Source organism: Vitis riparia, chromosome 13 (assembly GCF_004353265.1).
Source record: "Vitis riparia cultivar Riparia Gloire de Montpellier isolate 1030 chromosome 13, EGFV_Vit.rip_1.0, whole genome shotgun sequence".
In the NCBI taxonomy this organism is placed as follows: Eukaryota; Viridiplantae; Streptophyta; class Magnoliopsida; order Vitales; family Vitaceae; genus Vitis; species Vitis riparia.
Window position 1 is genome coordinate 16,075,907 of NC_048443.1, and position 25,158 is coordinate 16,101,064.

Consider the following 25,158-nt stretch of genomic DNA (forward strand, 5'->3'; position numbering starts at 1 on the left):
CAAAGGAAAGAAAAAGGGGAAAAGCATAGAGAAAGATGACTATGATCTTAAATTGGATGAAGAACCACAGAGGATAGTCATCAAGAAAGAAATGATGAAATACATGCATCCGCTTTTTCTCCAAGCTTTGTATGGCAAAAAGAGAATTGGTTTTATTGCCATCATACATAGCAAATCTCTAGTGAGAGATGCAAACTTCATATGGGATCCGGGCAAGCTAAATCAGGATCAAATTTTTTGATGGACTTGGTCTTTTTAAAGACTAGCTAGTCCATACCTTTTTGTTTTACTTTTTACTTGTTTTAATTTTGATTTCAATGTTTTAATTTTGATTTAAATGCTTTAATTTTGATTTTAATGCTTTAATTCTACTTTGTTTTGATGTAATATAGGTTTTTGGATGATCAAAATCAAGAGGAATTGCAAAGGAAGAAATCGGAGCGAAAACAGAGCAAAAACAGGGGAAAAAAAGAGCTCTGCGAGATTTCGCAGCCTCTGCGAAAACGGCCTTTTGTTGCGAAATCAGTTCGCAATACTTTTAAGCCCTCTACGAACGATTTCGCAGCTGCGAAACCGATGTTTGGCACACGAGTGCCACTCGCAGCACAGGAGCCCCCATTTCGCAGCTGCGAAAGCGGCTGCGAAGCTCCAAAGCATGAAATCCTCCATTTCGCAGGGAAAGCTCCATTTGGAAAGGTGTTTCGCAGCTGCGAAACCGATGTTTGGCACACGAGTGCCACTCGCAGCACAGGAACCCCAATTTCGCAGCTGCGAAGTGGTCTGCGAACCACTAAGGCGTAAAAAGCCCCAATTCCGCAGCGATTTCTCAACAATTTCTCCATTCCGCGGGGTGTTTCGCAGCTGCGAAACCACCTTTTGGCACACGAGTGCCATTCTGTGGTACAGTGACCCCAATTTCGCAGCTGCGAAAGCGGCTGCGAACCACCAAAGCATGAAAGATCCCATTTCCGCAGGAAAGCTCAATTTCGCAGAGGATTTCGAAGCTGCGAACCCGATTTTTGACACACGAGTGCCATTTAGAAGCCCCGTACACTCATTTCGCAGCTGCAAAATGGCTACGAAACCTCCACACCTTAAAATCCTTCAGCGCGCACACCATGAACAGACATGTCACAGCCGTACCCCCATTTCGGCAACTATTGGACACATTTGGATCACTTTCCGAAGTTCATTTCATGCATACCATATATCGTTTGAAATCTTGGGAAGTCAGAAGTCCATAGCTTCAAACGGTGCTCGATTTGGATTTGAAACGGAAAAGTTATCGCTGTTTGAAGATGACTGTGCAAACCATGAGCGGAAATGTCGCACCTCCATTTTGCTACTGTTGGACACATTTTTGAAGCACTTTCTGGAGCTCAAATTATGCATACCATATCTCATTTCAAAGCTTGGGAAGTCAGGAGTCCAGCGCTTCAAACGGTATGCAATTTGGAGGTAAAATGAAGAAGTTATGGTCGTTTGAAGACGAGCGCGCAAAGCTGAGCGGGAATTTCACAGTTGAGACGCCATTTGGAAGGGTGTTTCGCAGCTGCGAAACCACTTTTTGGCACACGAGTGCCATTTCGCAGCACAGTGACCCTCATTTCGCAGCTGCGAAATGGGCTGCGAAAATTTTTTTCCTTCTTTTCATCACTTTTGGGCTACGAAATCACCTCCAAGCTTCAAAATGGCTGCGATATCACCACCAAAAGTCGAAATGGCCTTCAAATTGTGAAATTGACTTGAAAAATGGAAGGAAGTTTGCAAAAACACCTTGCAAAGCTAAGGGAAGTTGCTAAAATGCCAACAGAGCCCCACGCACCAGCTGAGTACCCTCTGGAACTCATGAACAGCCACCTCTCCATTTCAGCCATGACCAAGACTAGAGGAAAGCCCCGCGCACCCTGAGAACACACATAAAGCCTCTCATTCCATTTCTTACCTCCTTTAAAACCATCAAATCCCATAGCTACCAACTGAGAGCTCCAGTTGAGGAGACTATGCCATCTAAGGAGACTACTAGAACAAAGGTTGAAGTTCTGATCCAACCCACTCAAGAGGCCACCACAGATGCATCAACTCCACATGACCCTACCATTACTTGATCATCTCTTTACTTTTTATCTTTATATATTATACATAGCTCCATGTTTTGATGTCTTATATTCTGGGATTGGATGTATTACTGATGATGCATCATATATAGACATCATTTTTGTTAAACTTGGCATTTTTTCTATTTCCTCTATTCACTAACTCTTTTGTTTTTTTGAAACATGTGGTTTCTCCTATACGACTCAAACTCCATGCCACTCAAGAGGTACCACTTCCTCCCTATTTTTTAATCGCTTTTGTCACATTGAGGACAATGTTCAGCTTGGTTGGGGGGAGAGTTGAGGAAGTAAGTATTGCTATTAATGCTAAGTTATTTTGGTAATTTAGTTGTTTTTTGCTTATTTCTTTTAAAATTTTTAAGTTTTTTATTCTACTCTCCATGGTTATTAAGGAAAAATTTTCAAAAATGAAAAGGGAGAAATTGAATTTTTGTCTTTTTACTTGACTTAGAGTTTGTATTATGCTTACTAAAGTTGATGAATTGTTGAAACTCCTATTGAATTCAACCCCAGTTCTTCCACTTTAAGCTATCCACACACTGTGCACACTAGGTTCCGTTTATAAGATGAAAAACTATTTTCCCCCTTGACTTAGGAAAATTTAGACTTGGTACATTTGACATCATTTAATAGTGTTGGGACACCTTATGAAAGGCCAATGAGCCTTTGAAAAAAAAAAAAAAAAAAAGGAAAAATGTTTGCTTGCCTTGAAACCCGAGCAAGGTCTGAGGGGTATATGGTGAAAATCTTTGAAGCCTGGTGCCCTAAGCCTTAATTGGTTGGGAGTCACCGACCTCAATGCTCGTTACATGGGTGGATAGGTGGAGTTTAGCATACTGTAGGTGCTTGGGTATTAAAATTCATTCTCAAAAGTCCGGGGTAAAATCCGAGGAGTTAGTGGTTGAAAAATCCTTAAAGCTTGATGCCCTAAACCTTGATTGGTTGGGAGTCATCGATGGACCCCCGTTACATGGACAATTTAGAAAAGAATGCCTTTAAGCTTTGCACTCCTACAAGAAAAAAATTGTGAAAGAAAAGAGGTGCGTTCTTAGCCTATTGGAGGTTGATCAGTTTGCTAAGCTTTGAAAAAAAACTAGGTTGAGGGGAGAGATTAGTTTGACATACTATATTCGGAAACTAATAAGTAACACTTAGATTTTTGTGGAAGAGTAAGGTTTGACCCTTTGGGAGTGGAAACTCTTTTGAAGCTTAAATTTGCATAATGCCTACTCTTTATGAATTGTGACTAGGCAAATTATTTGATATCTCCTGTTGAAATTTGAAGTTATATTTCTTTGATGTTCCATGTGAGAGTTAGATCAGTCATGCCACTTAAACATTTTTTGAAGTGATCAGCATGATGTTGTAAATTATAGTATTGTTTATTTTTATTTTTCTCTCCTTCATTGCTAAGGGACTAGCAATATGTCGGTTGGGGGGAGTGATTACTACTCAAAAAGTGCTATTTGATAGCTTATAATTAATCCTTTTAAACACTTTTGAGTAGTAGTTAGTGCCTTTTAACCCAATTAGCATGTTAAGGCCCCTTTCAATCAATTCTAATCAAAATGTTTAAGTTTTGGTGTTTTAATAGCCTTTTGATCACCAAAGCAATATGAGATTAAGGAGAGTTATTTGGAATCCATGGCAAAGCAATGAAGAGCTCAAATTCATGAAGAACCAAGATTTGGAGCTCCATAGCCCTTTGCCAAAGTCGTTCAAAGCAAGCAAAGGAGAAAAGCAAAGAGGAAAACAGAGTGAAGAAAACAGAGGACAGCAGCTGCAGTCTTCCTTCGCACTTTTGGAGCACTTCCCGAAGTCCATTTTCTACATGCTATATACCATTTCAAAGCTCAGGAAGTCAAGAATCCAATGCTTCAAACCGTGTACGATTTGGAGCTGAAATGAGGAAGTTACAGCCGTTGGAAGCCGATCACTCCAAGCTGAAGGAAGGATTCAGAAAAGTGCTGCGGAATTAGCACTTTTGTTGCGGAATGATTTCGCAACACTTTTGCACAGTGCTATGGAGTTCCCCTGAAGCTTCACGCCGCGATGGAAGCCAAACACCACAAGATGGAAGTCCAATTTGCAAAGGTGTTGAATCAGCTGGTTGCTATGAAGAAATTTCGCAGCTCTTCTTGTTCACCTGCGAAATTTCGCAGACCTCACTTGTCACCTGCGAAGTGGTCCTGAGTGCTTCCCGATATTTGTAACCGACACTTGGAGATATTTTTCATTAGATTTTTGTTGCCTAAATGCCTAAATTCTCCTTGTAAGTCACCAATGATAGTTTTCCTTAGCTTTTAAGTTGAGAATTTGGCAAAATATCAGGGTAATAGCTATCATTGTGATTTTTGGTAAAAAGGGAGCTCGAGGAGCCTGTTCTGGAGGGTGTTAGAAGGGGTTCCAAGGAGATCCTTTGTACAGTTTTGGGGAAGGAAGAAAAATACAGAGCACTTGCTCTGTTTTTCTTATATACATTCTTGTCTTCTCTTTCATTTTCATTTTCTTGCTAGCCAAACATTCTCTGAGATGTTTTCTCAAAGGATGAGAGGCTAAGCTCTTTGTCTCTTGGAGTGAAGAAAGCCGGGTAAGTTTCCACATGCATAAATTGGAAGTTTTGTTGTTTTAGTTTTTAATGAAGAAAAAGTGTGACCCGTTAATGGTTTTTATCTTTTTAGTTAACTTAAAACTCCTTTAAATCACCTGGGCCAACACTTGGTAAGGCAAGTGATCTCCATCCATGGAGATTCACTAGTTTACCCCTTGCGAGCCTTTGGGAGGTGACTTGAAGGTAGGATTTTCTAGAATTGCCAACACTTGGTAAGCTTTTGGACTCTTAGGAGACATCCATTAGTTACCTCTTGCGAGCTTTTGACGGGTAATCCAAGGTTAAAGATCACCTTGAATGGCAAGTGCTAGGTGAGAGGTATGAGCCATTGCAAGGTGCATCAGTGAGAGGGATTTAGTGTTTGAACCCATTAATGGGAAGCATTTGTGCAGCACCTGTTAGAGAATTGACTTTATGTTAATTCTCTAATGTGAGGAATTGAAACAAGTGACCGGAACTCTCCTTTTTGTATAAGGAATCTGAGCCTAGTGATCTGAAACTCCAAGAAACACTTTTCTTTGTAGGAAAAATCAGTTACTATTTTTGGTTAGCTTAAAACCAATCTTTTTCATTCAAACGTCTTTATGTTTTCTTTTAAAGCTAACCTTAAAATGAAAAGGCACCAATTCAGCTTTGAATTAATATCATTTGTGAAGTGAAAACCCATCCCAGTGAACGATCCTAGAGCCACTATGCTATAGTAGCTTTGTCTTTGCTACCCTAGTATATGGTGTAATAGGTTATAAATTTTGTTGATTAATCCCTCAATCAAGGAGCACCAGCTGGACACGAATCAGCTGAGACACCAATTAGGCATGAATCAATATCTTCATCACTAAAGTTAGAGTTTATCTCATCAAGTTCATCTATTGCCATGAAGCATATGTTTGCCATTTCTTTCTCATTTTTTTCTTCAGAGGATTCTTCACTTTCACTCCAAGTGGACATCATTACCTTCTTCATTCTCCTCTTGGCTTCACTTTTGTAGAGAGGACAATCATATTTAATGTGTCACAATTTCTTGCATTTGAAACACACCAAATCTCTTTTCTCTTCTCATTTCTCCTTGTCACCATGAGATGAAAATTCCTTTTTAGAAAGGTCTCTTCTAAAGGTGAACCTTCTTCCTCTAAACCTTTCACCCCTCATGTATTTGTTAAGCTTTCTTGTGATGAGGGCTAAATCATCATCTTCTTCACTTGGTTTTTCTTCTTCAACATCTCCTTCTTCCTTAGTTGTAACTTTGATAGTTATGCACTTCTTCTTTTTGTCTTCACCTTCTTGTAGCTTCTTTGCCAAATTGATCTCATATGTCATTAATGACCCTATGAGCTCCTCCATAGGTAGCTTGGTCAAGTCTTTTGCTTCTTGAATTGCGGTGACCTTTGTATGCCACTTTGATGGGAGTGACCTCAAGATCTTCATCACCTTTTCAGATTCCTTATAAGTCTTTCCCAATGCTTTAAGACCATTAACAATGTTAGTGAACCTAGTGATCATCTCAACAATAGTCTCAAGTAAATTGATTTTTGACTCTTTCACTTGATTTGTTCCTTCATGAGTTATTTCAAGTAATCTTCAAATTTCTTTAGCCGACTTGCATTGGCATATTCTATTATATTCATTTCTATCCATAACACATTGCAAAGTGAAAATGACCTTAGCATTTAATTGAAAATTTCTTCTATCAAGCTCATTCCATTCTTGCTTGGGTTTTGGAACCATGACTCCATCAACTAGTTTTGTAGGAAAAGTTGGGTCATCTTCAATAACGTCCCATACATCTAAATCGGTTGATTGTAAATACCAAGTCATTTTAGTTTTCCAATAGGGATAGTCGATTCCTATAAAAAATGGAGCTCTATTTTTTTGCAAAACTTTCAGTTTGAGATGAGCTTGATGGAATAGTCATTTCCTCTTAGACTATTACGTCTTAAACAAGAGACCTAACTCTGATACCAATTGAGAAAATAAAGGCTAATCTTAAATGAGAAAAAAACACCCAAGGGGGGTGAATTGGGTTTTTCAAAAACTTTTTCAACACAACAAATTCAAGCACTATAGAAACAAATATAATGAGATAGAGTTAGAGAATTCAAACTCGGATTTTATAGTGGTATGACACTTCCTTGCCTACGTCCACTCTCCTCAAGCTCCTAACCGAGTGAGGGTTCCACTAACTTGAAACTTCAACCAAACTTCTAATCTCCTTTACACTTGGATTTCGGCTCCAATGGGCTTTACCACAATCTCTTCAAGATTCAACTCACTTGAAGGCTCTAAAACTCAATTTACAAGAATGATCTTCTCTCAACCTAGCTCAATAATGGCTCAAATATAAATCAAAGCTAGAATGACTCACAAGGGTGCATTAAAAGATATGCAAGTGAATATTTAATGCACCAAGAAAGAAATGAGAGCTTTTAAGGCAAAAACAAGTGGGTAGACAATTAAATGCAAGTGTTCTCTATGTCATAAATGAAGTGGAGCTCTCAATTTATAGGTTTCTAACCTCGAGAGCCAAGAAAAATAAAAAGCAGTCTCAACCGGTCGAGCTGGGGGTCAATCGATTCACTAGCCGTTGGAGCATTTAATGCTTTAACAGGTTATCATTGCTTCAAACGGACCTCGACCGGGAAGGAGGATACCTCGATCGAGAAGGGAAGGCTACTGGATAAGAGAGTGTTTTTAGCATTCCTCGATTAGACCTTGATCGGGCAAGGGGAACCGGTCGACCGGTACCCTGGCCGGTTGAGTTGGTCGGTCAGTGCCTCGACCGGTTCAACCTTTTGCCCTCAAAAACCTATCTTTTTCTGTTCTTTTCTTTTCTAACACTTAGGCAAGGTCTTTAGGTAAATTAATATGCCAATTTTGAAACATTTTGCCTAAGATACATTTGATAAAACTCGGGTTTTAATGAAATTGTAACTTTAAAGAATAAATCAAGTTTTCCAAAGACCTAAGTGCACCAATGCATTCGTCTTACATTTGTTTCCTATGATTAAAGGTCTTTCAAACGTCTTGATCTTGTATCCAATAGGTCTTTTGATGAATTTCCAAATTAATACCTGAGATTCTTTACAATTCAAACCAATTAGTAACTTTATCATGGTTTGCTATCATCAAAACCTGATTAGGAGAACCCTTGGGCTAACAGTTTTCACTACCGAATACCTCCAAAACACTACGCATAATCACTTAGTGTCTATTAGATATTATTATAACATTTCTTTCACCTATGACCATCTTCAACTTCTCTAAGAACCAAAGCCAATCCTCATAATTCTCAAAGCTAAATAAGCCATAAGCTAGTGGAAACATTCCATTGTCAGCATCATACAAAGAAGCCGAAAACAAAACACCCTTGTATGGCCTACTCATGTGGGATGAATCTATTGATATAATGGCCCGATACCCCATTTTAAACCCATGTATTAACACTACAAGGGCAACAAACAATTGCATGAAATGACCATCATCTGAACATCTATATTCAATAATCGTCCTTGGATTTATTTCGATAAGCCTTGTACACAACGAAGACAACAACTTATATGAACATTAGGGCACATTGTGAATTCGTTCTTTAGTTTTCTCTTGCAAGTTCCATGATTGACAATAACTCAATTGCATTCCATATGGTTGATGAAAGTCTTTACATATTTGTTGGGGCAAGTAATCTGGACTTGAACGAATAACATCATTAATCATAAATGTGGCTCGATTACAACGAACTATTTGTTCAAAAACTGACACATCTTCTAAAGAGTGGTGATCGCTCATATTTTTGTCGTTTATTTGATTAAAACAAAATTTATAACCTAATTCACTATTCTAGAGTAGCTTGTACCTGATCAAAAATGGTTTTAGTACAAATTACCGTAGTATAGTGGTTTTTAGGTGTCGTACACTAGGATGGATTATTCTCGATAATTAAGGCTTGAATGAGAGGATAAGAAATGATTGTGATCAAGTGAAATTGATTTGAAAATTCATGATGAAAAATCAATTTGACAATGGTCTAAAATTGAGAAGAAAAATAAAATGTAAAATAAAAGAAAATTAATAGAAAATGAAATTCTCGGAGTTAGGATTTTCTAGAAAACAATTTTTATGGTGAATAGATGTTAAGATCTAATTTTCATCAAGTTAGATTGAAAACCTAAATTTTCATCTAAACTGATTTTTGATTTAGCTTTAGGTCTAGATCTAATTTTTCTTCAAATTAGGTCATTTAATCCAAGAGATCAATTCAAATCATATATTCAATTCATCTTAAATTATCTTCCAATGATGCACGCAATGCAACTATTCAATCTCATCAAATCTAGCATTAAGAATTTGATGAATCTACCTAGCTTGCATTGTAGTAATCATCCAAGACAATTTGAAGAGAAAAATTCCCAAATTTCAATTAATAAATCAATTGGATCAAATTATCTTTACAATTCAAGCTCATTTCTCTAATTCACCATAGATATTGCCTCTAGATTCTCCTTCCTCCGAGAAAAAAAAGGAGATTTAGCCACTCATGCTTGGAGATTTGATCTCACAAGACATGTTTGCTATCGAGAAAATGAAGGAAAGTAGAGAATTATATAAAGAGAAGAAATTTGGAAAGTTCTATAATTAGAAATGTATCCAAAGTCTTTAAATGAGTCAATCAAGTTTTTATTTATAGGCCAAGGTCAAGTGGACACTTGGCATCATCTAAGAGGTCTTCCGGAGGCTTCTTCATTAAGGAATTTAGAGAAAATACATTTTCGCACGAACCCTAGCAATTTTGCACAATGGTGCGAAGTGGAGGATCCCTCAGCATTATTTTCGTCTTCCTGGAGTGTTTCGCATGACTGTGCGAAAATTTCGCATGGTCATGCGAAATTGCTTTTCACTTTTCCCTTAGTATGTAGCAGCCAACACCCATTGTGTTTCATTTCGCATGGTCATGCGAAATTGAAAAACATGCTTTTTCGACTCCTCTTTGCAATTTCTCCAATTTCTTTATTTTTAATCCACCTCTACCACCTTCAATTCAGCTCCAAATCCCAATCCAAACCGATTGCATTGCTTCTTTCATTATGCATTTGGATCATCATCTACTTTTTTTGTTTTCTTGAATTTGATTCATCTCTTTTGTCACAAATTTATCAAAATCATACCTTGAAATGACTCCAAATCTTCATAAAACTTGTTAGTAACTCTTAAAAGGTTAATTGAGTGTTTTAGGCATAATTACTACTTAAAAGATGTGAACCTCATAAGAATTATTGTATAAAATATGCTCTTTTTGAGTAGTAATCAAGTGGTTATGTTGATTTCTAAATGTTGCACCTGAACTATTTTTGTTCTCCCAACAACATGAGTAGTTACTTTCCAAGGGCATCCTTCAACAACACATATTACAATCATATGCTTAGGAAAATCCCTCTTGAACTTATATCTAAAAAGGCCCCCTATTGACATGAGATATACTACATCTTGAAAATCATTTGTAGTTGAGAAGGTATGTCCACTACCCAATATTGCACTCTCAAAACGACTTAACTCTAGTGGACCAACATGCAACACATCTTTGATAAAATCCTTGTGGTTGCATTCTAATATCATCATCTCTTGCTGAATATGGGAGTAGTGAGTTAGACCCAACAATTGTTTCGTTCAATATGCATTATAAATATGTTTATTTTTGTTAACTTCTCATATAATGAATGAACATAAATATTTAAAAAAAAATGTAAATACACGCTATCATTTAAGGTTATATATTATTTTCATATAACTTACCCTTCTCCTTTATTCTCAATTGTTTCATTGCCTTCAATTGTTGTTGTTAAGCATATATATACACATGCAAAATCGATCACTAAATTGAAACATGTTTGTCAAGTCTTCATCATTTTTCAATGGTTGAAGTACATATAGATCAAATGGGACAGTGTACGAAAATGTTGGTCCCACTATATCGATGCTCATTTTCCTATAAACCCTTGAAACAAAATCATTACATGTCATTGAGCGTTCTAAACTTATATTGTCTTATCTCCCACCCCTATATTCCACACTGGCATGCTTACCCCTTACTAGCTCCACTCCCATGTGTAGATAACAATAAATTGTATTACTTAGATACATTTAAACAATATTAGATCTTGTGCAGCCCTTGTTTAGAAACACAAACCTTTAGTAAAACTGAAACAATTAACTAATTTCTCAATAACATTGCCTAAACCAATTACTTATAACAAATTTGATTATCACACCTATGACTATCATATATTAATACATCATTTACCTTTGGAACTTTACAAGTGAGTTTCATTAACACTTCAGTCTAAAATTAATGTTGTAAATATGGACATGTATAGTATATACTTAACATTAAGTAATGCAATTATTTTATTTTATTTGGTAGTAATTTGCTATGTTATATAAGTTGGGGAGTGAACCTCTCAATTCATGGGCTAACCACTGTTTTTTTTTCACTATTCAAGCCAAATTGTGCTAATGTCCCTATCTTTGGTCCAACCCTTGAAACAACGAGTCTTCCTCTATTTTGTTTACTACTCATATTAAACCACAACAATGTTTACAACTAAGGGCCTACCTCCAAACAACCAGGTCAACCTCTAATTCACCTATTACAACTTCCCATGAAAACAATTATTATATCCAAATGTCATTACCTGAATTACGGTCAACCCCTTCATCCAAGGGTGGACCCCTACTATGACCACTATACACAAATAAACATAACAAAATTCATGTTTGTGGTTGTGAGCATCAAATTTGCTCCTAAGGCTTCACTACTATTTTGCCTAATTCTCACATAAATTCAAGTTTGCTTTACTACGATTGTTTTATTTTCTTCGTCAATCCAACCCTCACTCATTAAAATTTCAAAACATTTATGAAGAAAATTATTCAAACTTTACTCTCAATCAAACTAACAAGAGTATTTTTTGAAATTTATAGTCATCTACTCATGACTAAATATGAATTGTTATCCCATGCATTAAATTCACCAATTAACAACTATAAAAAATCACTCAACCTACTATTTTGGATCACCAACATCAACCCATTAAATAAACATATAAATACAACTTAAATAGTTGAAATTCAACATAAAAGCAAGGCAACATTAAATTATTGAATCGAGTTAGAATTGGAGATTATTAGTGAGGAATAAGCATCATTTGATATCCAAGCCTATTCCCATGCTTCAACCGATTCAACCCAACCATCAACAAAAAACAACAACAAACTATATAATCTCGATGCTAAAAAACAAAGGAAGCACTTGCACCAATAAAGCAAATAAAATCAAAGGAAGCACTTGTAAGAAAATACAAACCGATCATAAAATAAAGCAAATAAGCTAAATGCACCAATCTTTCTCCATTTTTGTAGCTAATAAAATTTGAATCAAACAAAAAAACCCAAAAATGAAAAATATAAAAGATGTACAAATCTTTATGAAAAATATAGGATTCCATGGGAGAATCTACTATTAGAGGTGGAGGGAGGAAAGGATCTTGGAAAAGGTGAGGCGAACACGAGGGTAGGTGCCAATAGTGTACTGAAAATCCCAACTCCGAAGTCGTCGATGGTGCTCAAGATAAGCAAAATGGGTGCACAGGATTACAGAGCCAAATGGATTTTTTATGGATCATACGAGGTTTAAATGGGTTGTGCATGTGAACAAAGAAGAAAGAACATGAGTTTTTGGAGTTAAGGTTTGGTTGAAGAGAGAAGAAGGCATTTGAGGGTAAATCTCACTATTCGTTTTGTTATATTTTGGCAAATATTTTTTAAAAAATCAATTCGTATGGAGTGTCTAATTGGATGGTGACATGTACATGAACTATGTCTTCAGTTTAAGTGGTCAGTTGACTTGGACGGTGCTCATGTGGCTTCTCCAAGTGGGTGTCCAAAATCAATCCATGACTTGGGAAGGGCATCATTATTACAGTGTATGAAAAGACATTTATTTTCCTCAAAATTCACCGACTTTCAAAAGTAAAAAGTAAAATTCTCAAAAGTAAAATTTTTGCTCCCTATGTATGGTTACATAAATTCCCTAATAATTTTCTTATATAAAATATAAAAACTCATATAAAAATGGAAATTTATCTTGTATATTTATTAATTTTTAATTTTTTTTTAAATTTTGAAAAAGTATTTTTTTAATTTCTCGTATAGAATTTAAATAAAAATTCTTTATAAACCTTTTCTCCAAGTTCCTATATTTTTTTAATAGAAATTTCTATAATTTTTTTTAATTTTAAAATAAAAAATAAAAAATATATCTAAGCATCATCTATATTATTCAAATGAGTTTCTTGTTGTTTTTACTATTAAATAGCTTATGAAACACTCTTATTTTCTGAAAAAAGAAATATCAAAAACGTTTTTTTTTTATATTTAATTTAAAAACATGGCCCAAGATGTCGCACAATTTATAAATTGATATTGGCAACGGAAACTGTTTTAAAAAATTCATATTGGAATGCGTTTATGACACGTGGGAGGTCAGTTGGGTTGATAAAAATAAACCAAAACTAATACAAATTTCAATTCCACGTCCTTCATCACTTCGCTACATCCAAATTCAGACTCTTCCAAGTCTTACAGGCGAAGCAACAGCTTCAGGTTTCCCTTTCTCTCTCTACAATTATCTCTCTATTTAGATTTCTACCAACAATAGTCGATTCATCTTGTTCTTGATCTTCTACCCAATTCATTTCATCTTCAAATCAACGGTTTGCATCTTATTTTTCTTCAATTTCGGAATTAGGGTTTAGTTCGCTGCCGTGAGAACTTGTTTTCTTCGTTACGTTTAGTTCTTGGATTTTCCTCTTTGTTGTTCAGATCTAGGCGTGGGTTTTGAGTGAATATGGGATTGTTTGGTTTATTTGCGGCAAATCTGTATTCCTTGTTTGGTGTATTGTTGAATCTCTGTTTGCATTGTTAAGTTATTTTTTTAATTATTTATTTATTTATTTATTTTTAGCTTTTTGAAATTTGGGTTTGTATTTTGGATATAATGTTCTTCTCGGCTTTGATGAATATTTGAATATTTGTTCGGTTCAATTGAAGTTGCTCAAGTTTATGATTTCTAATTTTGTTATAGGTTACTGTTGCATTAAAGGCTTAGTGAAAAATTTTTGAGGGATGAGTCAGAAAGGCTTAATATATAGCTTTGTGGCAAAAGGGACGGTTGTGCTTGCGGAGCACACTTCTTTCTCTGGGAACTTCAGTACCATTGCTGTTCAATGCTTACAGAAGCTACCTTCCAACAGCAGCAAGTACACATACTCGTGTGATGGGCACACCTTCAACTTCCTCATTGACAGTGGATTCGGTATTAGTTCTTGATCTCTGCTGCTACTGTAGTTATGGATGCTGTTTGGTTAGCACTTCAATATCACTTTTCTTTTTTTATGTGTTTGGAGAAGCAAAAAAAAAAAAAAGGGTAAAAAACTTGAATTGGGAGATGAGATTTCAGAATGGACTTTCCCAGTACTTCACTGGGAGAGAAAAAGAGTGAGGAGAACAAGATTTTAATTGAAATGAAATGTTATAAGGAAAATATTTGGCTTGTCTTTGACATGTTAAACTGTTCTTTTTGACAAAATAACTCACCCAAGCTTGATTTTCCTTTCACGTGCAAACAAACTGAAAAAACAAAAATAAGGTGGGCTTGTTTCTCTTTTGCTTCTCAAAACACGCCTAAGAAAAGGCCAACCAAATGGTGTGTTATGTTTTGTACAATGAATCAGGTTGAAGGTGCTTGTTGGCTCTGCAGTTTTTCTTGTTGTTGCGGATGAGTCAGCTGGGAGGGGTGCACCATTTGTGTTTCTTGACCGTGTGAAGGATGATTTCAAACAGCGCTATGGTGGGAGTATTAGAAGTGATGGTCCACACCCACTTGCTGATGAAGATGATGATGATGATGACTTATTTGAAGACAGATTTAGCATTGCATACAATCTTGACAGAGAGTTTGGGTGTGTATATCTTTTAATTTCCTTTTTTGGACATAACCTTGATGAAGCTTGAATTTTGATGTTTTTCAATGTTCTACTGTGTTTAACAGGCCAAAGCTTAAGGAGCACATGCAGTATTGTATGAACCATCCAGAAGAAATAAGTAAGCTATCTAAATTGAAAGCTCAGATAACAGAGGTCAAGGGGATAATGATGGACAACATTGAGAAGGTATGTTTCATGTTCTTGGTGAGATGTATGGGTTATTAACATGTGATTAATATAAAAAGGCAATTTTTTAATTTTTAGTCTTTCTTTGACCAAGGTGGGCAGTGAATAAATTTCTAATTTGGCCTACATTGTGTTGTAATTTGAAGTTTCGACTAAACATTCAATTAAGCATGTTAGTGGCTTACCTGCAGGTGTAGGGAAGGGGAGTAAGCAAATTAGTAAGTTAGTTATGCTTGAATCATGGGTAGTCTTGCTTATTCTATATGGCAATGAAGGTCTCTGTAGAATATGAGTTTCCATGGGAAGCTAGTACATCAAGTGGAGGGCAATAAGCTTCTTAGTTATTATCGAATAGTTTTTCTTCTGTCTCCATGATTGATGGGGGAAAGCCTTTTAAAATTTATTCAAGGAAGAAAGGGAAGATCTAAGTAAACTTTAAGTAGGATTAATATTAATTAGAATTGAATAGGGATTGGTATTTGTTGGAGTCTACTTAGGATTAGCTAGTTGAGTTATAATATAATTAGAATTTTAGTCATGATAGATTATTAGAGTCCTAGTAGAATAGGTTATTAGAGTCCTAGTAGACTTTGGATTTCTTAGAGAAGCCTATAAATAGGCTAATCAATGTAAATCAAAGGAATGAATTTTGATGAATAATATTATACTTTCTTTCATTGCAAGGTTGCAATCCTCAATGGTGAGACTCCATTGATTTTCTTCTAGGTGAGACTCCTAGAAGGCCTTAGTGAGACTCTAAGGTTTTCCATCTCTTCTTCATTGTTTTTTCTTTCTCTCTATTTCTTATCTTATAATTTTCTCTACCATAAAGTTTATTCCTTGTTCCTCTCCTTACACCCTAAAAATAAAACCCTAGCCCACCTACCCTTGAGTGTAGGCAACTATCCTAGGGTTGTCCTACATCAATGATACTTCATACGAGGCCTTCGGCTTTCATCCTGGTTTTTGTGATTGTGCTTTATCAAGTTTGTACAAAATCTAGAGAATATAAGTTTTCATGCTTCTTTTAAATAACTTCATAAAATAAGATCTGAAGATGCAGACTGAAACAGAGAACAAAACATTAGAAATATCAAGTAGTTGTACCTGTCAGATTGCTAATTGAACTGGTTTAACTTGCACCTGTACGTTTGGCTTGTTGGCTACCTTAGACTCCATGCTGTGATGGAAACGGAATAATATAGGGAGGATCTAACAAATTTATAAAGTTCTTAAATTTTAAGATAATGGCCAACATTTTTTACTATTGAGCAAGCTTTATTCTTAAAAATGGTGAAGGAAAGGGGTGGTTTGCTGGTGGACATGAATTATACATGAAACAATCGAAGGATAAAAAGGGATAAGAGAGAGCAAGTCTTGTTTGAAGGACTGCTTTAGCTAGAGCGAACAAAAAAGAGATATCCCTATAATTCTGGTGCAATGTTTTTTTGGCTGTCTGTTCCAGTTGTCTTGTACTCCTCCCCCTCAGAAAATTTTCTGGTCTGGTTTTTTTCAAAGTGCTGTCACATCCAGAAGGGTCTGATCCTCCTTACCCTTATTCTACCTTTCCTCTGAGCTTTCTGGGCTGACTTAAGAAATGGTCATTGTCACTCTTAAGATTATGACCATTGGCACTGAACAACAATTAAACTTGTAGTTTGTCACTATATATTAGTTCCATGGGATTTATATATTGGTTTTAATAGAAAATTTGCTTGATCTGATAAGTGAAATGCTCTGCTATGTTGATGGCATTATGTTTCTCAAATTATTGTATCATTTATTTTCACTATGTCTGTGGGTAATATTTGCAGTCTGTTCATTATTTATCCATTTGTAATGGGAAACTTAAAGAGATTTGATACATGTAACTCCACTATCATTTTTTAATCCGGGACCTGTCTTTGGTATGATCCTTGGTATCTTTTGCACCAAATAATGAAAATTAACCCTCCATTCTTACAATTTATTAAAATAATGTAAAAGAGTAAACTACTCAGTTTAAATCCCCACTAAACTACAAGTCACCACCCCATGCTGTGGAAGCAATCCCCTCCTTCTCCATTACTGCACCTTGCACCTTGTGGCACAGGCTGCCTTTTTGTGATGGTAAGGATTCATGTCTAAATGCTTGAATGAGTTTGATGGTGTGGATATGAGAACATATGAAAGGACAGGCAGCCATATGGCATGATTCCTAATTATCCTTTGAGTTGTCACATATCAAAATTCTAAGACATGTTTGCAACTGATGGGAAGTATGCATTGCAAGCTGTTTGGTGGATTTTTGGCTGAAACTTTTCAAATATTGGGAGTTATAATGCACAAAATGCTTGCACAATGCATCCTATGAGGCACCTGGATAGTTGCAATTTTTATTTTTATTTTTTCAATTACTTAAGGCTCCAAGTGCTCTGGTTTGATGTGTTTGGTGGAGATCCATACAACTTTTTAGGAAATCAATATTTGTTGATTATGATCATGTTTACTTCCATTGCATCATAGTTGGCCATGTAGTGAAAATGAATACCTTTGAACCGGGGATGCTAAAATCATGAAACCACCAAATTGTGTCATCTTTGTGACTTTTATTATGAGGGGTAGCCAAATGATCTCATTCTCAATGCAATTTGATGGAATGTGTCATCTCAATAACTTTTAGTACGAGGGAATGTCAAATTGATGGTTCCTTGCAATTCTTATATTTCTATATATTGGGTGGTACTAATGAAATGTTTCTCTCTAGAGAAGTATTTGATCAATTGTTAAAATTTTTCTTTAAGAAATAGAATGGTGCCAGTCATGCCCCTAAGGATATTTTTTAATGGTGGAAATTCACCCTGGCTTGATTTCTGGTAATGTCATTGTCATTGTTAAGGAGCACAAACCTGGTTTATGTTATGAAGGGAAGGCGCAAGGATCCATTACTTAATCGTGATTCCATGTGAAGTTCTTATTTTTTATTTGTCCTTATCGAAACACTTCCATGTGCAACATGTGTGCCACTGCTAGTTGCATTCTGTTCAAGATTTTTCATTCTTGACTCTGATTTGCAGTTGTAAATGTTTCATCCTTCTCAAGCAGCCATGCTTTATTTATTTGTTTAATTTTTTTATTGATTACTTATTGCTTTGGTTATTCAATTTTTGGGCAAGTTTTTGTGTCACTGCTGGGAATATGCCTTTTACCATATCTTGGACTATTTGTCTGCTTGTTAGATTTGGTTTCTCATGTATTTTTAAATCTTCTATTATTGATTGAAAGGTTAAAACTTGCGGAACATTGTTGGTCATGGCTCAAACTTAAGATTCATGAACAACTGTTACAGTGGTTGGCACTTTTTTTTGTGTTGTCCAACTTGCTACTGTGTACTGCGTAAAGTTGGTATAATTGGTCATTACCCATTTTTTCAGTCTCACAATTATCTAATTAGGAGATTTGTTGTCCTTAGGGAAGGATGATTTACAAATTCTCTCACATTGAATCAATTTTGATAGACAGGACAAACCTTGTACATATATTTTCATGCCATAATGGATTTTTTCTTTAAGTGGTTAGATTTTTCAGTAAAGACACCTATACTTACAAACCTAAAGGATATTCTTTTTCGCCGAGACAATCCTAAACATTTCTGCTTCACTTAGCAAAAATAATATCATCTAATCAGGTTCCTAATCAGTGAAAATGGTCATAAATTACACTCTCTTTGGCGCTTTTTATATGCTATATTCATTTTATTTACCTACAAAAAAAAAAAGGTCAAAACCTATTGTGGTCTTGTGCCATTGCTTTGATAGTGAATGCCATAGTATATTTGTTTGGAAAATCCGTAAGGTATTATTTGTTTTGGAAAGAATTAGTATTTGTTAGTGTTTTGAAGTAGGATACCATGCCAAAACTAAACAGATGTGTCATATGTGTATTAGTTGGTGGGAGCAATGTTGTGAAGTAATTGATTTTTATTTATTTGTTTTTTTCAGATTGCTATAATTCTTATTGCCTGATTCTAATTGTTTGAATTGGAGTTAGACTCACTTTGTTCAATATTATGTTTCTGGATGCTTGGCTTCTATTTCTGATGAAGGTAAAGGATTTCTTAGGAGCTTTTTCTTAGGATAGCTTAGGTATTACTTTTAGAAAGTTGAAGGTTTGAAAGGAGAGAGAAGCGGAAGAATATTTGGAGTGTTGGAATTGAGGACAAAAGATGTGGAGTGCTTTGTTGGTTTGTAGGTAATCTTGTTTCTTAGTGGAAGCTATTTGACTGGATGGTTGAAGCTCCCTTAGGAATTCAGGAAAATTGGAATTATAGGCAATATTTAAATCCATGGAGATGTCAGATTGGTGTTACCTATAACTGGATAGGATGAATAATGCTTTCAAAGTGGACACTGTTACACTTTTAGAAGGCTTTAGAGAAGTTAGTGGGGTGGGATGGAGCAAATTGAAGGTTGGGGTTACTGGATTTTTTCCATGCTACTGGATTTTATTCTCTCCTCATCCATGGAGGTAGAGTTTGAGCTGGCCCCGCTAATGATCATTTGAAGAGCTAACTAGTTGGACAAAGAAATGTTTTGATGCTTGTAGACCTAGGAGGGGATTTTTAACTGACTTTTGTATTTTATTTTTCTTCTTTCTTTCTCTTTTAGTTCTGGCAGTGAATGTTCCCTTCTCCCTTTTGTTGCTCAATGAAGCTTTTGTTTTCAATGAATGAAAAGGTTGAATGGTACTCCATGATTTTATTAAATTGAACCAACGATTCTACAGCTGTTCAAATGGTGATGCTTTATGGTACATTTTGCTGAAAATTATTAATCCTTAGCATGCTTTTTGGGCTCAACTAAACATATAAGCTGGGACCTTTTGTTGCCCGTGGAATGGTAGAGTTCAGCATATACTTGGAGAAGGAAGTGTGTTCACAGATTTCCTGGTCTACCTTGGCCTCTTGGCTTGAAGCCCCTAATCATGCTTAGTTTCTTCTTGTAGAGACTGGTTCATGCTCAGTTCAGGTCTTTCTTTTTGCTTTTTCTTGAAAAATAAGTAAATGAAATTTAAAATTATTGTTCCTAGAATAGGATGTTGACGTTGGTGAATAGTAAGGGAAGAATGATGGGCTTAAAAATGTTGCCATTTTGGACATGGTGAGAAAACCTAATTGGCCATGTCCATTCAAGATTGAGGACTCAACTGGTGGTGTTCACCATGGTTTTGGTTACAGGTGTAGCAAGAACCCAAAAAAAGAGGTGTTTGAGCCAGTGAGCAAAGACATGTTGACCTGTGACTGTAAGGCCCTAGACAGTTTGGAATGGTGAGACAAGATTTTTTTAGTTTGCCACATTTAGTGGGGTTAAGATTTCATTGACTTGAGTTGCCCTTGAGGCCTGGCTCAAGTGGTTAAGGGATGGGGAGGGTTTGTGGGAGGTTCCAGGTTCAAGTCCCAATGGGGAGTTTCATTGAGTTGAGTTCCCAAGCACCTAGCAGTCTGATCCCCCTATGGAGCATAACTGTATGTAGAGACTTTGTCTCTCCAGAGAGGCTTTGGTGTTGATGACCGTCCCAGTCTCATAAATCCCCACCCCTTGGGGTGGTGTAAGCCAAAGATTTAAGACATCAGTGACTGCCTTCTTGTCCTCGTGTTCATATGGACTGGTATAAACCTTGTCTGCTTGGTGCAAGTCCCACACAATATTCCTTCTTCGGAGGTGTACTGGAAAAGGACAGGGTTGGCAAGTTCCCAAATTGGAAAAGCTCCAGAATAGAATTTCTTTGCAAAATCTTAGGTAAATTGGCAGGCTGGGGTGCAGAGGGTGTGCAGAAAATGAAATATGGCATCCTCATACCCTTATGGTGGATCTATTTGTGAATGACAGTCCTGGACAAAATTTTAATGGTTAATCATTTGGTGAAGATAGGTGGATGCTTCTGAACTGGTATTTTGGGTCTGCAAACAAGATGAATATATACTATAAAATGCCTTCAGGAATTTGTGTGATTTTCTGTTCCCTCTCTTAGGCTTGGTGAAGGTGATGTGGTAGTCATGTTGGTTTTGTTAGGAGTTGAGAGCACCTGATTTGGGGAGCTACTCTCCTTTGCCTCATCTGTATATGGAGAGAGAGATATGAGTAGTAAGGCTTTCTAGAGTGGAGGAGCTATCATTGCATTAAGCTAATAATGCAATGAGTAGTAAGGCTTTCATTATCCTTGAAAGGAAATGGGCTGAATAGTGAGCCTTCCTTTGTTTCCTTTCTGTTGTTTCTCTTTTAAGAGGTGTGTACCGTTTAGCCAAGTTTGCTTATCTATATTGTATGTTTTAAAGGACCAGATTTCGAATGTGATGCTCAAATGAAGAGACCTCTTTGATCCACTGTATTGGTGGAGTGGGGTAATTTGCTAAATAAATGGTTAGAGAAAATAGTCAATTGCCATTTGTACAAAATAAATTAGAGCTTCCAGAACATGTTTTTTCATTTTTATTTTTAAACCTCTCTCCCTGTTCATGTAATGCTGTATAGAGCCTCAAGGCATTGGACATCTTTAGTTTGTGATTGTAAACTAATTTGAAAAATAACCTTCTATTTTCTCGGGGGTTGCAGGTTTTGGATCGCGGAGAGAGGATTGAACTACTGGTGGACAAAACAGAAAACCTTCAGTTCCAGGTATGTGCTGTTTATTTCTGCTATGGCTGTAAGATCTTTAGAGAGAGAGAGAGAGAGCTTGGGGAAGTTTGTGATTGATGATGTGGGGAAATCGTGCTTTGAATTCAGGCGGACAGTTTCCAGAGGCAGGGAAGGCAACTGCGGCGAAAGATGTGGCTCCAGAACCTCCGCTTGAAGCTGATGGTGGGAGGAATCGTCCTTGTCCTAATCATAATACTGTGGCTTATAGCCTGTAAGGGTTTCAAGTGTTGATGGGCGTGGGGGGCGAAATTTAGTAATACTTCAAGACTTTCTTCTGGTGTACAAAAAGAAACAAAATATTATTAGTTTGTGTATTTGGAGACTTGCTGGATTGTAGAATTCCACACCCCGTTACATCCTCTGCGATTAAACTACGTTGATAATTCATATATCAGTTGTTGATGATCAAGAGGTTTAATCTACCATACGCTTGCTATATATTGTACAAAAAGAGTAAATTTCACTCTCTTCTCCAGATGTTTGAGTCACATATATTTGTGTTTTTAATTGGAATGTTTTCTTTAGGCTATGTTTGGTTCCCGGAAAGTACAAAGGAAAGAAAAAAAATGCTAAGGAAAATGATTTTCTCATGTTTGGTTGTCCTATAAAAAATATAAAAGAAAATCAAATATAATTAAAACTAATTAAAAACTTATGTATTTTTAAATTATTTAATCTTTATATTGATGACTTAAAATAAATAAAATGAGTTTGAAGTAACAAAAAATATAATTTATCAACTTTTAATCTATTTTTTTATTTTCCTTCACTTTTTCTTTCTTTCTACTTTTCCTTTGTATTTTCTTTCCCTCACATTTTCCCTCAAATTTTTTGGGAACCAAACATAGCCTTAGTGTTTTTAGAAAAATTCTCTCATAAACACTAGAAGTGATTTTTAACTTTTAAAAGTAATTTATAAATTTCATCCTGTGGACCCCGCATTTCGGCTCAATGCGTTTCCCACTCGATGGCGAGCTCGATTTTTATTTGAAAAATGATTTTTATTGAATATTTGAAAAAATGACTTGGAGTCGCCACTTATTTTTGTTTTATTTTTAAAGGGGTAAACAAAATAAGAAAGAAAAACCCTAAGGGGGTGTTTGGTACACGGGAATAGGAAGTGGGAATAGACATCTTATTCCTTTTCTCCCTCATTCCTATGTTTGGATAAATGTTAAGAAGGCGGAAATGAAATAAAAAATTATTCCGGCAGAAATCAAATTCAACTTATGAGACGGATTTGCATTCATTAAAAGTAGGTGGTATTCTGATTCATTAAACCTATTTGATAATATAAAATAACCTAAATTATTATTTTACCCTTTTATCTTGTTTTTCAAACCCAATGTTTATCTTCTTTGTAAAGGTCTATCCATTCATCATCCACTTCTTATCTTTTTTTTTCTCTTTTTTTTTCTTAGTAAAATATAATTCTATAGCTTTTTTTGCATGACAAATTATTTAAAATTTTGATTAAAAAAAAACGAATATTTAAAATTTTTTAAGGTTATGGATTTTATTGGATATGATATTTGTTGAAAATTAGAATAAATTTGAATTCTTTTATTTCCTCTTTTGAAAATAGGAAAAACATTTGCTAGCTTTGAGAATTTAAATATTATAATAAATAATTTTTTTTGAAAAATATAATTTTATAACTACTTAAGCATGATAAATTATTCAAATTTTTAATAAAAATCAAATAATTGAATATTTGTGCATTAGGGTTATACGATTTTTTATGGTTAATTTTTTATTTATTGAGTATATATATATTTTTTAGTCTTATTATTTAATAACAAAAAACCTCTCAAATTTTATTTTTTAAAAATAAAAGTAAAAATAAAAAAATATTTTAAATTATATGTAAGGATATTATTGTAAATTTATTTCTTTTTCATTTCCATTTCTATTATTATCAAACATTGGAATGGAAACAAATAATCATTCCAATCTTGCATTCCTAAGTTCATCCAAATGCTAGAAATGGAATCATCAAATTCATTCCATTCCACTAAGAAATAGGAAATGAAACAAAATATTATTTTCATTCCCTATTCCGACGTACCAAACACCCCCTAAGTGTGACTCCTTGTTTTGGAAAAGGTGGTCTGTGAAAAACCAAATCGGGTTTGGGGGTCAGATTACTTATCGGGAAGGTACGGTAGAGACCGTAGCACCCTTCTAAGCCCCTAAAGTCGGGTCTCTACTAATAAAATGAAGCAATTATGGTATCTAATAAGGAAAACGATGAATACCCAAAACTATCATGCGCATATGAGAATCAAAACACTCAACAAAGAACGATCGAAGTGAGAGTGGGGCATACCTTAGCATCAAACGATCAATGCGCTATCAAGAGAGGTGGTTAGTGCATAATTAAGGAATAATTTTCAGCATGTCACAGAGCAGAATAAAATCAATCATGCATGGCAATTAAATCAATCAATCAATTTATAAAAAAACACTTATGTAGGGTCCCCACCAAAGCCCGTTTTATATTGCATGAATCAATCCCATAAATTCCATTATTCGGAATTACGGAAAATTCGTTCCTGCTTATTAAAGTCAAAAGGAGCAGAAGATTGTTTGAAAGCCAGAGCGGAATTGGAACTATTCGGGAGAAAATTAGATTTTCGAAATTTAATTGAAAATTTGGAATATCGAAGATCACTAGAAACTTGGAGTTTTAAAGTTTGTTTGGAGATTAGACTTTTAGAGATTGAATGTGAGAATGAGAATTTTTAAAAACTGAATTTGAAAGAGGTTGGAGTTTTAAAAACGATTTAAGGGTTTGGGATTTTAAAGAAAGATTAAGTTGCGAAAATTGAGACTTTAGGAGTTGAATTTTGAAAGAGAGCAGAATCGTAAATTAATTGAGAAGTAGAAATTATGAAAGTTGATTTATGAAAATTGGAAATCTCGAAAATCATTTGAAGACAGACTTTTTAGAATCGAACAAATAAAATGGTGATAAAAATAACGATGATAACAAATGAGTGACTGAGTAAATACGGTAATCGGAACATTAGGAACTGAAAATTAAGTTCGGAGATAAGACACTTGGAATTTTAGATAGCTAAATTTAGAAATCGGAATTTTGAAGAATTAGACTTTAATGATTGAGATTTTTTAAGAGAAATAAATGGGTAAATATGGAACAATGTTATCAATTAATCGAAACGATATTTGGATGGGTGAATAGTTAATAGTGTGGTTTGTGATATTAAAAATTAAATTGGAAAATCGGATTTTGACGAAAGTGATATTTGAACGGATGAAAGTGAGTAGTGGGATTTTGAAAATTAATTTTGAAAGTCGGATCTTTGAATAATTAGACTCTTGAGAATTAAATTTAAGGATTGGACATTCGGAAATTAGATTTGAAAGAAATTAGAATTGAAAATTATTTAAGAAGCGGAAACTGTGAAAATTTTATTATATAACTTAGAATATTTGGAAATCGTTCGAATCGAAGGTGAAATTCTTTTTAGAAATAAACAAATAAAATGATAATAACAATAATAATAATAAGT

General features: G+C 35.2%; 1 protein-coding gene across 3 annotated transcripts; it reads left to right on the forward strand.

The window, feature by feature from the left end:
- The first annotated feature begins 13,285 nt into the window (after window positions 1-13,285).
- On the forward strand, window positions 13,286-22,097 carry LOC117928983 (vesicle-associated membrane protein 727). Of its 3 annotated transcripts, none has more exons than XM_034849148.1 (6): window positions 13,286-13,380; window positions 13,862-14,092; window positions 14,537-14,738; window positions 14,828-14,948; window positions 21,539-21,601; window positions 21,710-21,853. In XM_034849148.1, the coding sequence occupies exons 2-6, from the start codon at window positions 13,903-13,905 to the stop codon at window positions 21,851-21,853; spliced, it is 720 nt and encodes a 239-aa protein (XP_034705039.1). In that variant the 5' UTR covers window positions 13,286-13,380; window positions 13,862-13,902. The 3 variants fall into 3 exon arrangements, with proteins under 3 accessions (XP_034705039.1, XP_034705041.1, XP_034705042.1); XM_034849150.1 differs by lacking the exon at window positions 13,286-13,380 and adding an exon at window positions 13,392-13,490; XM_034849151.1 differs by lacking the exon at window positions 13,286-13,380 and having other exon boundaries at window positions 13,903-14,092; window positions 21,710-22,097.
- The last annotated feature ends 3,061 nt before the right edge of the window (window positions 22,098-25,158 follow it).